Consider the following 18,393-nt stretch of genomic DNA (forward strand, 5'->3'; position numbering starts at 1 on the left):
ATGTGGTTTATTTATTCTTGCGATTTTCTTCGATATCGTTGAAATTAATTTCGCGTTGGCTTTGCTTGTGCTTTACAAAGCTCTGTGATTGGTTAGCAAAACTCGCCCCACTTTCTCGATCGAAACCCCAATCATGACGTTGAGTTCTGTTTGGTTCATCGCAATGTTTGTGTCTGTCTGTTGCGATTGGCCAGTCTTTTATATATTTTTTTTTCGGGGGAGGGGGGGGGGGGGGCGGCTTATTGTGGCATGTACCACATTTTGACCAATTTCAGACAAGCAAAACTTTTAAACAGATTGTAAATACCTCTTACTAACCGAATTCGAGGTCCGTACTGTAAGTTACAGGCCGAGTTGTATAAATCAACGGGAAAAAAAACGAGATCCGTAACTTACATAGACTACGAGTAGAATGGATGGAGGAAAGAAAATGATTTTTGGAACACTAACAGACAGTTGATACTCACGCAAGAGCACCCCAGGTTTCTAGTGGACTAACTTGGTGTCCGTCTATTAATTATTAACTACAAATTCTAATTTTAAAACATCCCTAAATCTTCAACATTTCTTAGTTCTTTTAATTTTATCAATCCTTCAAAAATTATTTCCTTCTAAATATACCTAAGAATCACCCAAAAATTCATAAAACACCCCCAAAACATTGATTTGTGTAATGAATGGAGGGTTTTTGTATAGCTTGAAATGCGAACAAGATATTTCCATTTGACCGATTTTAAGCAGCGTGAAAACGGCTTTCAGGTGAACCCCCGCCTTAATCGGGCGCGCGGGAAAGGAACAACTTTCAAATTTAGCGGGCCGTACAGTGAAATACGGCCTGCAAAATTGACCAATCACACCGCGCGTGCTGAGATATAATATAAGGGTTATTCGCACTTTTTCTCTGTTCTGTACCTCGCTTAACCTACATGATAACATAAATAAGCCATTGCCGAACCCTAAATGCTAGAATATTTTCACATTGAAATTCGACAGAGTATACCACATGTACTCGCTCTAAGGGCTAAACGGGGAAGGGGGGGGGGGGGGGGAAGGTTCCAAAAAAAATTAATACGGGGGGGCTCCGCCCCGAGATCCGACCCCTTACCCTTTTATATACCATTTTTGGCAGAAAAGGTACCCCTTTCGTATACCTTCCATTGACAAATGGTACCCCTTTCGTATACCTTCCATTGGAAAATAATGAAAGGCCTTTAAATACCTAAATGACAGATTTTCCTACCCATTCATATACTTCGACTTGTGAAATCCCTACCCTTTCATATACCTGAAGCGTGAAAAAGGTACCCCTTTTGGGCAGAGCCTCCTTATATAGGCTGTTATAGGGAGTAAACCCCCCCACAGGGGGGAGGGCTAGCGCTCGACACGTCAGCACTCGAATCTCGTTACCGTGTCCAAATTACTTTATCAACTCTAGCTGTTGACAAAAACAAACATTCGTTTCTACTCCCCACTGGCACAGCACCAGTTTCTTTACAAACTAACACCCTTATCCCACATGCAGCCAGCCAAGACAGCTCTGTCTTCTGTTTAAGGAATGGAACACAATACTTTTAATGGAGAGGTAGACAGAAGGGGTCTTGTAATATAAAATTATGTAGCCAGTTGTAATCTATCTAAAATAAACAATTGAAACTCCCTAAACTTTAATAACCCAAATCCTGACCTGGGGCCAATTTAATACACTGGTTTACCTTATGCATTCAAAACAAAACTCCATAAAAAGCTCAAACAAGAGTTTGAGAATCGTCAGTAGAGACTTCTTAACAACGTTTATTGAACTTAATTTCTACATGAGGGCCAAGATTGTTGGTTAACAGTGTAAAAGTTTTATTAAATTAATGACCAGCCTCGAAATTCTCCTTACAATATCACTACTTGATGAAACAGACAGGTAATGAGAGTAAAGAAAATAATCACAACAGAGGAAGTTCTCCCAACGAGTGCCATACCAAATATATGGGGTACAATTAGGAGAACATGCAGGTTGATAATTGCATTAATTAATAAATTTCTAACCATATTAGCCTGCAACATGGGATCTCATCATGAGTAATGGGAAAAAAAGGGGCTTGAGGCATAACCACTCTAAAAAAATAATAATAAAAAACCTTTATTTAACTTCGAATTGCAGATAGCAAACAATTATGCTAATATCTTCGAAGATATAAAAGACTAAACGATCATGTACAAAAATAAGATCGTGTTTTGCTGTTTTAGCTCAGTTTCATTGGAGTTTTTAAATGTGGCCTTGAATTCCTTCAGAAAACGCTGCTCCAATGTTTATCCGCTGCTTCATGCTTCGTTTGTGATAAAAATGGAAATCTTGCCCATAATCATGTTTTTATTGCACATGTAGCACAAAACAGCAGATTTTAAAACATTGGAGCAACGTTTCCTTAGGGAATTCATGACCACATGCAGAAACTCCAGTGAATCTGAGCTTAAACAACATTTGAAGTGATCTGAAATTTGACATAAGTCGGTTATGCCCCGAGCCCTTCAAATGTGTTTGTTGGTGGAACTGGAACCGAGTTAAGTAATGCTCAAAATGGCAAGAAAAAACATAAGAATTAGTGGGGAAAAGGCGATATATACAGAAGATGCGGCAATCAAAGACATGACCAGGGATGTCGCTTGTTTTTGAAATGGGTGGCAAGCTCTTCCCTTAGTGGTGCCAATGCTTTGTTCTTATGTCAAAATAGCCGGGTTTCCTAGTCATAATAGGTAGGGAAAATTCCCAGGCTGTGGCCCTTATTGACAGCCCTGTGTATCCTAGGACAACAGAACTGAAGAAGAACTACCTGAAGTGTTTATGGGCTTCAGTTGTTTGCTTCAAACAACTTTGGTCGCATATTCTAGCCTAGCTGCTTAAGGTCCATGTTCCCATTGGTCATGATTTCATGTACAGACAAGGGAGAGTGCCCGGGTTAACCACGCCAAAAAAAGGTGAAACAAAAACAAAATAAATAAATTGTTTTAGCCACTGTAAGCCGAAATGCCCATGACTGAAAAAGGAGAATCTTTGCTGATGTCATTGTTTACAATTTGCGTTGCCTCATTGCCATATACACTGTATCAAGCAATATGCTATGAACAAAATAATGGGCGCCATAAACATAGAGTGGTTTCCACTTGCCAGAACTGGCTGATGTGTCTGGCCAGTGTGCAAAGCATCATTTTGAAGGGATGGTACTGCAAAATCTTGAAAAACAATCACTCCGAAAATGGTACGTGCTATTTTGAAGAAATTCGAAGGACTAGGATAAAGTGGATTCTTAAAATTGGTACATTCTGTTTGTCAAACCAGTTCTGGCAAATGGAAAGCACCCTTAAAGAGCATGCTACGTTTAGTAATCAGGGTGAATATCAGTGTGATATGTTGCATAATATTCTTGGAGAAATTCAATCTGCTTCCAAAAACCGTGAAATTTATAAATGTATGCTATCCAAACTTGGCCTTCGCCTGACATCTAGACAGCTACGCAGGCTAATTTGAAGCCTAATTATTAGGCTCAACAAGCAAACAAACATTTGCCTATTGAGGAATGAAAATAGTTATTAATATAAAAGCTATTTTGGGGTGTTGTCCTTAGCACTCAACAACATCAAAATGTCAAAGTTTTCAGTTTTTAACCCTTCAAGCCCAAACAGTGATCAGCATTAAATTTCTCCTTGTGATATCAATGCTTATTCAACCCCTGATGTTATCAGAATTAAGGATATGATCACCCAAGGTGAATTCTCTTGACATTCTAATACCTCCTCCACAGTACTTTTATAAGAAAAGTATGGGGACAAGATAGGAGAATTTGTCCATTATTTGTCCATTCTACGAAATTTCTGACCTGCAAAATTTTTAATGCAACCCTAACACGTCTTGCGAATAATTTACAGGTCAAAAACTGTTATATTGATCAAATTATTTTGTAATACTAAGGAATAATACATTCATCCATGAGCAAATCAAAATAATGTACTATTTACATTGATCTTGACTGGATGTGATCATCACATATATTTACTCAGATATAGGCGCTGATGCCCTCGTGATTTATTACTAAACTCAGCTCCTTTGAAGGGTTACTTATTCATGGAGGGCATTTAATCCTCAAAGGGTGTCACACTTTTCACATGAAAAAATTGCCTCCTGCAAGCAGACCTCACGCACACTGGTGGAGAGCTGTGTTTACAATCGTTTCTTTGATTAGACACTCCTCTTTTACCGTGCACCTTAACTTCTAGAAGTTTGTAAAAATTAAATATATCTCATAATTTGCTAAAAATTGTAAACACACATCGCCATTAATTTAACTAGAAGGAAGCTTGAAACAGAAAGAATCCGCAACCTGATTTAAGCTGAGCACCCGACTTTAAATGATAATTATTTCTTAAATAATAAGGCAGCGGTGTTTTTTTTTTCCACTAACTCCCAAGAAAAGAGATTTGACTAAATGTATCTGCAGAAGAGCAATAAATGAAATACAGTTGCTATTGTACATTCATTTCTGTATAAAATTCAATGGTTTTTATATAAAATAAATTTAGAACATTTGCTTAAATATATTTTTTCCAGCTGGTTTACTTCCTAATGTGATTCGTAATCCACTCTAGTCCCTGATATAACCTGCAGAAAAAAAAACACATCAGTAAAATCTATGCAAGGAAGCATGTTTATTTACGACCCAGTCAGCAACAAGGCTGGTATCCAGACAAGGGACCTTGCATTACAAAATTTACAATGATAAATTAAAAAATAAAACTATTTACAATGCTAAAATTAATAAAAAATATCAAAGTTACAAAATATAAAATATGAATTTCTCAAGCTACTGTACATAGAAGCTAAGAATAATCTTTTTAGTACTAATAACAAGGTGTGTAACATTATTAACCCGAAGGAAAGAAAAATTAATAATGCATGTATCATTTGGGAGTGCACTGGTCTCCTTTACTACAGATGGTTAATCTTAGTCTGCCTAGGTTTAGACTCAACAGAATCAAGAATTTTTTCACATATAAAGTTGCTAACATCCTGAGTAAAGGCAACACTTTTTTTCAAAGTTTTTAAATGATGAAAAGAAATGAAACATTTTAAATTTAGCATGTAAATATTTAACTATTTTAGCAATATTAGTTCTTATAATAGTCCCTATTTGTATTTTATAGTAGTTTTTACAGATATAGTTATCTAGGCTTTGCAATTTTTTTTCTTTATACTCTTTCAGCATCTACATATTTTGAGCGAGCTTTTTAGCTCATTAGAAGTTGCATGGGTAAATTAATGATTGATTGATTGATTGATTGATTGATTGAGAAAAATTAAAGACACAGAAAATCTAAGGGTATGCTTACCTAGAGTAAGCCTTGTGTTTGGTAAATGCAAATAATTTTTACGTCTAGTGTTATAACTGTAAATGCAGGAATTTCTCATGAACAAGATGCCTGCTATACTGGCATTACGCGTGATGCTGGGGCTGATTCATTTATTCCAACTGTATGCTTCGCCGATTGATAAAACTATCCTTGCTAATGGAATAGTTTGAGTCACGGCGATTGCGTTACGTTGTTTCCCTTGTGTTACGCTACTCAGGGTTTCAAGGGAAATTGCGGGAATTCCATTGCGATAGCGTAAGCTTCTCAATGACCTCTTTTCAGTCTCGCGTCGTGGTCTAAGACTGTCAAACAAAGCACGATTCCTTTGCCAGGAATTTACCAATTTCCACCGTTTTAAATGTCGGGTGCTTCTTAGAAGTTATTCTTTCGATTTGCCGCTTCAAAATGGTGAAATTTCCGTTTGAAAACAGCACACTTGAGTCCAGAACATGTTAACAATATGGCGCCAAATTTAATCTGTTTTTAATAAATAGATCAAATGATGCATTGACGTCACACAGGTAGGGGTGAGTGGGTCCCCTCCCTCGCGATGTAAGCGACAAGAATGGATTTTGATTGGCCTGCTTCTGTTGAAGACAATCAGAACAATACATCCCGAGTAGGAGAGGGGTGAGTTTAATGAATAAATTAATATACAGATTTGTAGCTACGAGGAAGAAAAAAAAAAAAAAAAAAGACATCGACCCGTTTTTAGACACGGTATGCCCCTTCAGGGCATCCCGCGTAATAATGACTTGGATGAATTTAATCTACCCAGAAACACCCCACAAGTACAGTGTAGCTTAAATGAAAATCATCGGACAGGGGTGGGTGGGGTTTTTAAACATATTTTCTCACTAGTGGTTTCATAACTGGTCCAAATTTACCACCTGTTTACTTGAATTTGCTGGCTACTTAAAGCATCTGAAACAAGTTTCTTCATTGCTTAGTAAAGAAGAATACTTTTTTCAGCCAGTGAGAACCAATACTGCACTCATCCTAAAAGCCTAATCTAAAACCCCGGCATTTTGTGACTAGCCGAAATCATCATGCAATGTTTTATAATTTTTAAGGGTGATGTATGTGTAGGACTTTCTCCAAGTCACTTGAATTGATTTAATTCCCCTGCCGGATAACTGGTTTTGGAGCATGAGTGACATGTAGCAGATCTAAAATGGCAGCTGGATAGTTCTTCAGAAGAAGCAACTTGTAGCATGCCTCGTCCTGGTGATGATTAAATTTATGTGATTGATCACTCAAGAAAGTCCAAAAATTATTAATAATTCATAAGCCCATTGACTTATCAAATGGTCGATAAAACATCATGTGCAGTGGTTTTAAAACCCGATAAAATCTCCTCCTTACTAGTATGCGGTGTTTAATTGTTTTTCTCGTATGCTAATTTCCAACGTTCGCAAAAGCATCATTGTTATGAACTCTCCTGACACACGCTTTTCCAGGAATGTTTTTGAAGCCGTTCAAAAAACTCACAGCACATGTTTTATCGGGTCTAAAACCACTTGGCTGCACCTCATGGTTTTAAATCTCGATAAAACACTGCTGCTCGTGTTTTAAACATTACATAAAATACATGACATTTTCTATCAACAACTGCATGCATTGATCATCATCCAAGAAAAAAAAAAGACTTGACTTACCCTTCCCCTGTGAGTGCACAACACGCCTGCAAGAACAAAGTCAACAGCATTATTAGTAAGAGTGTTATTCTACGCAATTTCTAATTGTTTTAAAAACCACTAACAAATTAACCTCTTCAAGGACCTTTTAATGCAAAATGGGCACACACATAGACAGAGGCACCCAACGGCTCATTTTGGTGGAATATCAGTTCATAAAAGCATTTTAGATAAAATTGTAAAGAAAAAGAAGCATTTTCTTACTAGTGAAATGCCATATCAAACTGCTTTTTAGATTCATTACACAGGTTTGCCTTTAAAAAGGCCATAAGGGGCCCACCAGCTGGAGTTGTTTCTCAGTAGCCCCAAGTTCAACTCCTCAGGCCTTGCTTGTAAATAGCCAGCTGGTCTGCCTCCTGCCAGCTGGGATTTTTAACCATGTTATTTTCAATTATTTAAATTATTGGTTTGCGAAGTTTAATGCTCGGCCCCACTAGCACTTGTGGCATAAACACAGCTGAGGGTAAGTAAAGGTTATTTATTTATTTATTTATTTATTTAGTTAGTTATTTGTTTGTTTATTTATTTATTTATTTATTTATTTATTTATTTATTTATTTATTTATTTATGGGGACAACTTAATGATTTACAAGTCTAAATGTTCTCAATGAGGTTCTCCTGACTTAGAGTACAGACTTTAGCATATAAATGTAGCCTTGACGTGATTTAAAGTAAAACTGAGTCAAAGTATCTTTTTTCCTTCAGTTGCTGCAACTACCGACAAAGCGCAGTAAAATGATATTCTTACCTGTATATGCCATCCATGATCCTTAATTGAAGTAAGATTTAATTGCTCTGATATTTCAGCAACACTCATAGAGCCCTAAAAAGGATATAAAATGTTAAGGGTATCTCTTTTTAAATTTTACACTGACAGCCAAGCAAAATACAGCTGTAATAAGGTTGCCAAATACATCCTTAAGAATACTCAACGGCGACAATAATATTATTTCCTTCATGAATATTTCCTGCTTTTCTTTCTCCAGTTGTACATGATGGTTTTCAGAAACACAGCAGATGTGTTTTACTGTTATATAATAGTTGTGGATCGTTTGAGGAGCAGCCATTCTGAGTTTTTTCAGCTCAGAATGATCAGTAATATTTAAGTTCTACTTCATGTAATATTTACAATGATGTGTCACCATAATAAAGATATTTTTGAAAATTTAATTGAAGGGGTGCCTGGAAAAAAGCCCTAAGTGACTTCCGATAAATTGCTAGATTCTCCTTCCAAATTTCCCTATATTTGCTTGTGAAACAAAAGAAGAATTTGACCTTACATCAAAAGTCACTTAGGGCCTTATTCCATGCACCCCTTCAATTGATATCTGGTAAACATTTTAACATTATAATAGGTTGCTGATATCATGAATTGGACAATAAATTGAGTTTAGAACCCTGGCTACTTATGCCAATTTTATGGCACCTTTGAAAACCTTGGCATTTTTATTATTTTTACAAATGTAACTAATTATAAATGCAAACAAACCTTAATATCTTGTTTGTTAGCAAATATAAGTACTCCAGCTTGTTTTAAATCCTAAAGTAATGGTAAAAAAAGAGGAACAAGTCAAAATGTTTGCAAAGCAAATTGAAACAGGATATTACTCAACAGTTCTATTTAACAAGTCACCAGAACATGTTGGATAGGGTGAGCTGGCTATAACCATCCCACGTCTAACAAGCAAACTGTTTTGTTAAAACACAAAGAGATGTTGCTAGACCTTGCAGATTTCATTTTTCAAGTTGGAGTGACCAGAAAACAATTTAATGACCACTATTTCACAGGAATGGCATAATGGCTGATACCGACGGCTGCTTAGCCAATCAAAACTCTGGAATTGCATTATCCAATGATCCCTGTCTTTTTTTTATAATCTTAGATACAGAAGAGTGGAAGACAAAAAAACCAATAGAGAATTTTTATGGTACATGTACTTCTTGAATCTTATCAGCCCCAGCAGAGACTAAGGTTGCGTTCGATTGACCGTATTCTGGAATAAGAATAAGTGGAATAGCTGTTAAATTTCTCTTTTTTAAGAAATCTGGGAGGCCAATTCCGCAAACTATCACTGACACATGAGAATTTAAGAGCCGTCTCTTACTCCAGTAACACCTAAAACCTTTTATGAGGGATATCTTGTCATCGTTGTGTGTATTTCTATTCCGGAATAGGGTCAATCGAACACACCCTGAGTATTACATTGCAGTGAAAGGAATGACACACAAAATGACACACAAAAACATCATGCTCCAGTGCAAGACAACATCCTTACCTCGTGATTTAACATGTTATAGAGTTCCGCCTTGGTAACAGCAAGTCTTTCCCTATCTGTGCTATCTACAACTACAATTAAAAACTAAAAAAAAGACAAAAGACATTTATTTAGAGAATGACAAAAAGTTTTATTGTTACATACTACATGTACAACAACAACAGCAAACAACAGTGTTGTTGTACTGAACTGATTCCAGAAAATATCTATACTATATCACAAGCAGCATATGGCTGAGGGGGAGGGGGGTTCTTTTGAATGTAATTCTGAAGGCATAAAATAAAAAAAATAAATAAATCAACTTTGTTTAACGAGGGTGACACTTAACAGTCTGACGACTGACAAACCTGTGGCCCTCGGATTCCAGATCGAATTGGAATTTGGAAATGTTGGTTTTTGTGGAGGGAGGAAAACCGAAGAACCTGCCGTGGAGAAAAACCCTCGAAGCAAGGACGAGAACCAACAACAAACTCAACCCACATAACTATGACATCGAGTCCGGGAATCGAACCTGGGCCACATTGGTGGGAGGCAAGTGCTCTCACCACTGAGCCATCCCTGCTCCCCCGCAAAGCATAGGGAAGGGGGGGGGGGGCTTTCAGTTCTGGATTTCCAGATGAGGAAGAACTTGTGTCGCTACAGTCTACTCCACAACAAGACAAATATTTTGATACAGCTGTATATCTGTGAGAAAATTTGGGACAAGACATGAAACGAAATAAGCCAGTGACAGTGGTGAGCGAAAGAAACTTTATAATATCTTATTTGTTCGGAGAGGTAAGGATAATAAACAGGAAATTCCAAATTTGTCTATCGAAATTAGTCTATTTGTTTCAACTGTAATTGTATCAACCGTCTCACAGTCTCACAATCAACCATTGTAATTATGTAACAACCTTGTAATGAGGAAGCCTTATTCTAAAAGCCAAATGGTTTCTCCTAAGGCTTCCTCACCACTTTCTCTGTAATATATATTTTTGTACTCTTATTTTGCTTTTTTGTAACATGTGTGGTGAAATAAACAAACAAGATGAATGATGTATTTATTTCTAGAGTGACCTTCTCCTTTAAAGATTTTGATTTGCAGTAATTCTGCAAAACTGCAGCTCTAGAGTAACCCTTAGCATAGGAATACAATATGATCACAGCATTATAACAAACCTCTGTATTTGTGTAGTATGTATTCCATGCCGATCGTAAAGATTCCTGGCCTCCTATGTCCCACATTAAAAAGTGAATATTTTTCCATACTACCTGTAAACAAAAACAAAAATAAACTTGTCTTCTGTAGCTCCTGTAGGGAAGGTGTTAGGTTTGACTCCTGTAATAATAATAATAATAATAATAATAATAATAATAATAACAACAACAGATTTCTTTTGTACATGAGACTGAACCAAGTCAAAAAAACTGACAATATTATTGGTGGTTGGGAACAAAAGAAATTATTCAAGAGTCCACATCTCCTTTGAAGCTTTCAGGTAGAGTGCATTCATTGAGCCATTGAGGCATTCAATGATTTATTATCAATAAAAACTCACAACTCAGGAGGCTGACCAGTACAGTACAACTGTTTTATTTTAATTTTTTTTTAATTACTTTAACAGCTTTATTGAGTACTCCACTTACAGTATATAACATAAATAAAAAATAGTCCTATGCAAGGCACTGCCCCTGAATTATGACCTAAATTAAAACAAAAGCATACACTAGCATTCTTAAGAGGAAGGAAAAAAATTTAAGGGTGGCATGGGCATGTCGGGACTTGCGTCCATGTGCAGGGGTAATTGAACTACAATCATCGAAAAAATTCTTGGGAAGATTCCAAAGTTCAACTTCGATTCGACCTTCCTCCCCTCCCCTGTTTCAATGTTGAGCTTCAAAAGTGAATCTTTACGTGTATATGAATTGTGGGGAATCCAACATAATTTGAACAGGGGGGCAGGGGAGAAGGGGAACCGACAAACAAAGGCCTCAACATACGAAAGTAAAAAATGTGCCGTTGTCTTTATTTCATACCCACTTTCTGTTGCCTTGTTGAGTAACCTTCCTAAAACATTTTTTCGATGATTGTAGTCTTAGGTGTGTCACAATTTTAAGGTGCCTGAGATTTGAAACTAAGGTGATTCAAAATTCTGAGATTTGCTTGTTCCTTACCTCTTCCACATTACTGCCTATCGTTGGAGATGTATGAACTACTTCGCTCATTAAACTGCAACAAAAAGGAACGCAAATGAACAACAGAAGGGCTTGATACCACCAAGAAAACAAGGTTGTGTGCCAAGTTATAAGCGTAAATTTCAACAATTAAAATATGGCTATGTTGTGGTTTAAATTTTTCACACCAGTTTAATTTTTATTTTCCTTTTGTGCAGTATCCATTTCCATAGTCCAAGACAAAGGGAAAATTTTGAACCACAACAGCTCACTCAGATATTATTGTATTTGTTATTACTTGTTTATAAAACAAATGTATGTTCTTAAGTTTAATTCAAACATAAAAAAGTATAATATATATCTAGGATATTACATGACTGCGCAGAGATACGAAATTTCTCTTCGAGCGTGTGTGTGTTTTTTCAACACGAGAGGAGAAACTTCGTATCTCCAAACGGCCATGTAATGTTCTGTTTATTATATAAACACCAATGAAATACCAAATCATTGCAGCAAGTGCGTTTTATTATGTAACAATAGCAATGGTGATATTTTTACATGTGAAGATAAAATGTTATTTCACGTTTGAAGATACATGTATCATGTTTTCGTGCGAAAGCTCACCTGGTATGTCATTGGTGTTTATGTAATACATGTAAATACATGTATTATAGCAGATCTATGACAAATTATTGACAGAGATGAAAATGATACTTACAACTGATATAAAATTGTTGTTTTTCCTGCATTGTCTAAGCCCACAATTATCACCTTGTGTTCTGTGAATAAAAATAATTGGGCTTAACAATGACTGATCAGGGCCCAGGACTAAAAGTAGCCAACTAGCCACAGACTGGTAAAAATTCAGTTTTGGCTTATTGGTTTGAACTCTCACTAACCATTTTGGCTAATAAAAATTGTAAAGAACTGGAGTACTGTACTGGATGAAAACAGCAATGAAAATTCTGTATTAATTAAAAATCAAATCAAGAGAAAAGAGACTAAAACAAGACCTATGTTTGGCCGCTTTTTGTGTGCGTAGCGCTTTTTCATGTTAAGGTCAACTTAAAGTTTCAATCGCAAGTAATGCAATTTTTAAACAGTGAAAAAACCGTTACAAGTGTGGGAGATTTTTCCTCACTAATATTATTGTTACTTAGTATACATCTAAACAAATTAGTGAACCAGTTGCAGCTAGCAAAAATATTGTTTTGGCTAGTGAAATCAGACCTGTTACTACCCACTGGACTAGTGAGCTAAAAATTTAGTTTGATGTCTGACTGATGGTTATACAAATGACAGTAAGGATCAAGACATCCCTTTAGGATGTCCCACTTTTTGGATCAAACTTTGCTAAAATAATATATTGCTGATACATTACTATCTTTGAGATTATCAAATGAGATGAAATTATCAGGTAACTGAATAACAAATAAAATATTTAAAGAAAATTTAGGCATATAAATTACATTTTTAGACTGCGGACTGATGGAAAAATTTACTATGGATTTTCAAAGTATTACAGCACTAACTGTTAGTGATATCCCAAACGATTCCACAAGCCAACACATATCTACAGGAACCGACACTCACCACAGGGGATTTCACAAACTCAAATTTTGTGCTGTTATCTACAAGCCAATTTAGCCAGTGTGACTGTCATGTGTGATACAATTTCATGTAAATCAGGGCTCAGTTGTTCAAAGTCCGATTAAATTAATCCTGAATTAATGTGAACTTTGATGCGAGTTTAATTAAAATCACTAAAGATTCTCCCAAAAAATTTTGTCCCTCAGTTTTGCCTTAGACTTTTCTTAACCGTTAGCTTGAAATTAGCCTTTTAAACCATTTTAAACAAGCGAGATGAAAGCATCGATTAACTTTTAATGGTGGATTAGTGTTAATCGGCTTTCAAATAACCAGGCCCTGACCAACAAACTGCCTATGATTGTTGGGTACAGTGTGTAAAATGTAAACTCCATATACTGTAGATGCTTTATATGTCCTTTGCCTCAACCAGAAAAAAAAATTCTGTGCACTGTTGTTGCTAATCATGTTCCACCATCATGTTGTTTCTCTGGAGTAAGGAGACTGTGCTCTAATTGGTCCATTCATGGCAGGCATTGTTAGAATCAACTCTGGTCGGCTATCATCAAGATAATGTATGCAGCATAAATTCAATTTGATTTTTCATGTAATATATCAAACACGAGAAGGTGTGTTTCATCAGATATCCAAACACTGAGAGGTAGGTTGGAAAAACGACTTCGAGGTGTTTGGATATCTGAAAAAACACACTTTCGAGTGTTTGATATGGCTTCTCAAATGATCAATAATTCTTGGAGAAATTCAAGGCTAAAGTTGGCAAAATATAATGGTAATTAGGATCACATATCCAAACCACGGTCACGGTAGTGATTTTCTTTGTTTACTCTTGATGAATTATTAATGAGTTTGAGAATGATAGATCAAACCACAAACGATTCTGTGTTATCTTCTTTCCTATAATAAAGTTTTCTACGATGCAAGCAGCGTACACAACTAAAGTCGCATGCAACAGTCATCACCAAAGTCACTGCATCCAACTTTGCCCTATAACAGAGTTAATTTTGTAACCAAAACACGTGGGACCCCTTCAGAAATTTAAAGGAACCTGTGCCCAAGATATTTGTCTTTCGCCTATGCAGCTCAATACATAAATACTTCAACACATCAATCCAGTGTGTCAAGATAAACAGACATATGGTTTTGAGTTTATACAACTGCAAATCTGTTTATCCTTACAAAAAATACTATTGGCCATCGGCAAACATAGGACATTTTGAATTTTGAGTTCACTGATTTGCCCAACATGGCAAACATATCACATTTGAAATCAAACTTGAGCATGTTTTTTTTTTCCTTAATCAAATGTATCAGTGTAGATCATCTGAAAAAGATATTACCATCCTTGCATATTGGCACGTGTATTTTGTTGAAACTTTATCCCTATCAAAACCTAAAACACAAACATACTGTACTGTACATTCAGACACTGACGCAGCTGTCAGTCAAAATTCGATATGTAAAATGTAATTTCTTGTAAGAATACAGACAGACAGACAGTCTTCATTTATGCATGATAATAACTTAAAGCTCTGCAGCTTGTGGGGTGTTATCCCTGGGGGGGGGGGGGGTGGGGGGCACTTCCTTATAAGAGGCTAATGGGGATGTGCCGCTGGATGGGGTCGCATTTTCACGACTGGATTGACTATAATGGGGTTGCATTTTCAATAGAGTTACTAGGATGGGGTCGCACATTTTCGGATTTTTGGGGTAAGAAAATTCTATTACGTAGGGAGTCAAAATGGTCTTGGCTAAAAAAGCCAGAAAGTTGTTGTTTACTAAATGTAACAATCACCTCGAATTACATTCCGTTCTTGAAACCACAACTTCAATAAACGAGTTACACAATAGCACAAAACCACCGGTCCAGAACAAAGCAGATGCATAAATAGAAAGTGACTTAGTTGGGATCGCAAAAATTACTTTTTCCCAAAAGTGACTAAGATGGGGTCTATAACTGGCCACAAAATAGACTATAATGGGGCAGGGGCTATGAGAGGCCAGCGGCACATACCCAGCAAAACTGAACCCAAGTACCCCCCCCCCCCCCCCCCGGGTGTTATCATATCGGTTATTAATTTTAGGCTTGAAATGCCATAATTTTAATTGCATTTGCAGCATCCTTACTAAGCTAAAATAACAAATACAGAACCAGGACTAGATTGAAAATTGCTACCAGGCAGCATGCAGAATACCCTGCAAGCAGAGATCCCTTCGATCTTCCTAGAAAAATCAGGAAGAGGAAGGCACCTCTGCTAACCGCCTTGACTTTCTTTGTTGAGCATGCATTAGATTCAAATGTCACCGAGCCTCAGCCTTGCTTTCAAATTGTATTACAGTCAATCTACATCACACGTGACCGGTATTTTTGAAATTTGAACAGAGTTTTGAAATTTACATGTCAGTTTTGAACATCACCAACAAGATTTCAGAGTTCCCATAGAAATTTCCCTAGTTTATTAATGGTATAAAGCTATGAACTTTTCTTTACATATTTACAACATTAAGGATTTTAAGAATAACAATTGTTTCCCAAGTATTTTGAAATGTTTTCGCAGTTAATGCATCTTTTTCGGAAAGATTTCTAGAGAAACGTTCAACACTACATTCAAATATGGGACATTACGCACAAGAATTTAAATGTTCCTTTCATTTTCTGAAATACTGGTCACGTGTATTTACAATAGAGTGAGGGCAGCTAATAAGTCAGCAATTTTCTAAGACTGTGCACGCGTTTTGGAGTAAAACTGGTGTCACAGGTTTCAAACTGGACTGGCTCATCCATTTCTGTCGATGAGCAGTAAATCAAGGAAAGTCGAGGCGGTTAGCGGAGGTCCCTTCCTCTTCGTGATTTTTCTGGTAAGATTGAAGGGATCTCTGCTCACAGGGTACAAACAGAACCAGATAAAAAAAAACATTATTTAAAAGCCAAATACACTCTGTTTTTCTTATAAGCACGTCTAATTTTGGAGCTGAGGCTGAACGTTCTTACATTTTTTTGCGATTTGAAGCTGAGACCGTTCTTAAAATGTTCTTAAATTACATGGTATACACTACATGTATTTCAGTAAATCAATGCGGACGTGACCAGGAAACCTATCAAAGTGATTATGACAAACCAAGATGTGTGTCACCATTGTATACAAAACATGCCCTTAACTACATGTATTTTGGTTAAATTATTTACATTTTGTTACCTTAATTTTATATACAGATTAGCAAAATACTAAAAACGTTTTTAATCGACTCTCAGCCTGAGGGATGTTCTTAATACGTTCTTAAAATTTTGGTTTATCTCAGCCTCAACGTTCTTCCAAAAAAGGTTATTATAAATAAAGCAGAGTGTATAAAGTCTGTAAGTTACCTGATTCATGAAATTTGTTTGTATCATAATGTACAATGTACTAGCATGATCTTGATTAATGCCATAGCCTTTTATTAAATGCTGGATGGAGGTATTATTCAGGGAGGCATTAAATATGGCATATAAAGCCAAGGAGGCTTTTATTATATTATGTCAACACCATACGGTTGTTTGCCACCAATAACTTAATAAGTTCAACGCTACGTGTATAAATTTATCCTTGTCTAGGAGTTGATAATATAAAAAGCACAGTTGCAAGTTAGAAACTGAATTGTTACAACCATTACATTGCAGAACTAAAGTGATCAATTATAAGTTCAATATTTGTTTCGCTTGAGAATACAAGTTACACTTATAAAATAAAGCTTATCCATTGCCGAACGACTTTGTTTAAAATTAAAAATAATATTAAAATGAACACAATCCGAGAAAGGGAGCAAACTGAGAATACGTGTATAAATTTCCTAGTCGTCGGAATCTGCCATTACACAGCAATATAAAATAAGATTGGATAAATTGACGACTATTTTCCATTTTAATTTCAAGTCAATGATATGAAACTCGTAATCAATGCCCAAAGAAGAGCTTGGCAAAGTTAAATTACAACCTTCCACCTTCTCTAGTCGAACTGATTGACTGACGTTTCAGATTCCTTGTTCTAAAATAAACGAATACTATCAAAGACACAAAATTTCTAAATTTAGGAGAAAAGCCGATATTAATTAAAGAAGATCGTTGCCACAAAATTTCTCACTGCATACGTACGTTCAGTGAGAACACGCCGGCACACTTACCTTCGTTGCTGAACCAGCTAAACAATTTCGCGAACAGCAATCCCATCTCATGACCATGAAAAATTCTTAGAATGGTAAAATAAGTAAATCGGAATAAACCTTCTCGCTTGAACAAGTGTTAAAATCCTTCTGTTTCGTCTACCACTTCCGAAGTGCTCTTCTCTGAGATTTTGTGGAAGCAATGGATACTACTGCGCATACTCACAACCTCGCTCAGATGTAAAATGACGTCAGAAAAGATGAAAATTCTTTTTCCGGTTATTCCGGAAGTCGATACTGAGCTATAATTACACAGCTATACCGAGCTGTACATAGCTTTTTTCTGAGCTAGACTGAGCTATACACAGCTATACTGATCCATACACAGATATACCGAGCTATACCCATATACCCAGCTATACTGATCTATAATACACAGCTATAAATAGCTAGATGACGCACCTTTATATTGGCTTACCGGAAGCGGATTTGGCCAAAAAAAATTCGTCCGGATGGACAAGAGTTGATCATTTCGGATTTTGCTTATTATTTTGTTTGGATCGTGGACTTCATCCTCCGTTGTTAATACTAGGCTTTTTCATAAGGAGTAGGCGCTGGAAAAAATATTTTGATTTGAAAACAGCAAGCGGCAAATATAGGACAAACATGGTCAGGTGGTCATTTCTGCCGTAATGCCGTAATTCTTAACCTCTCTCATATTAGACTGCTTAAAGTCTGTTTCTCTCTCGAAGTTTGTGTAGTGGTAACACGCAGCGAAAAATTCGGACGAGGACGATTGGGACCAGACGAGACCGGCACGCGAGAAGAGAACAGGGTCTACAAGCGGCTACGTAGGCTCGATTTCCGCTGCTCCCTCGGGTCCGACTTTCTTTCATTTTCCCGAACAGCGGCTGGTAATCGAGCCTAGCGAGCGGCTACGGTAACCCGGGGTAACACAAAAGGATGTCCAGTAGCTTCATGATAATGTATGGCGCTGTGCGGAAGTCTTCGACCTGGGCTTGGTCTGCTTCCAAACACTCAGAGTAAAAGCTTCCCTTTGAGTTTATGATATGGCACGGAAAGCAGTGCAGTCATCTAGAAATCTCCAGAGACTCTAGAAAGACTA

The 18,393-nt window shown here is 36.7% G+C and overlaps 1 protein-coding gene across 1 annotated transcript; it reads right to left on the reverse strand.

Moving 5' to 3' along the window:
* Positions 1-1,756: 1,756 nt before the first annotated feature.
* LOC146474103 (ADP-ribosylation factor-like protein 5B) lies at positions 1,757-17,480 on the reverse strand. The gene is made up of 9 exons (XM_085117376.1): positions 17,289-17,480; positions 12,244-12,304; positions 11,526-11,580; positions 10,530-10,622; positions 9,369-9,452; positions 8,582-8,632; positions 7,841-7,915; positions 7,053-7,078; positions 1,757-4,645 (listed from the first exon to the last, which is right to left on the reverse strand). Exons 1-9 carry the CDS (start codon positions 17,332-17,334, stop codon positions 4,600-4,602), a joined length of 537 nt encoding a protein of 178 aa, XP_084973502.1. The 5' UTR covers positions 17,335-17,480; the 3' UTR covers positions 1,757-4,599.
* Positions 17,481-18,393: the final 913 nt, after the last annotated feature.

This window comes from Pavona decussata, unplaced genomic scaffold (genome assembly GCF_977016875.1).
Source record: "Pavona decussata unplaced genomic scaffold, jaPavDecu1.1 SCAFFOLD_91, whole genome shotgun sequence".
NCBI lineage: Eukaryota > Metazoa > Cnidaria > Anthozoa > Scleractinia > Agariciidae > Pavona > Pavona decussata.

What these genes read in the sequence shown, in the direction of transcription:
- LOC146474103 (XM_085117376.1), bottom strand. Translation starts at nt 17,334, where the DNA reads ATGGGATTGCTGTTCGCGAAATTGTTTAGCTGGTTCAGCAACGAAG. An exon ending in ACAACAATTTTATATCAGTT is followed by an intron (nt 11,581 to 12,243) that starts GTAAGTATCATT and finishes TTTTTGTTGCAG; the next exon opens with TTTAATGAGCGAAGTAGTTC. An exon ending in TAGGCAGTAATGTGGAAGAG is followed by an intron (nt 10,623 to 11,525) that starts GTAAGGAACAAG and finishes TTTTGTTTACAG; the next exon opens with GTAGTATGGAAAAATATTCA.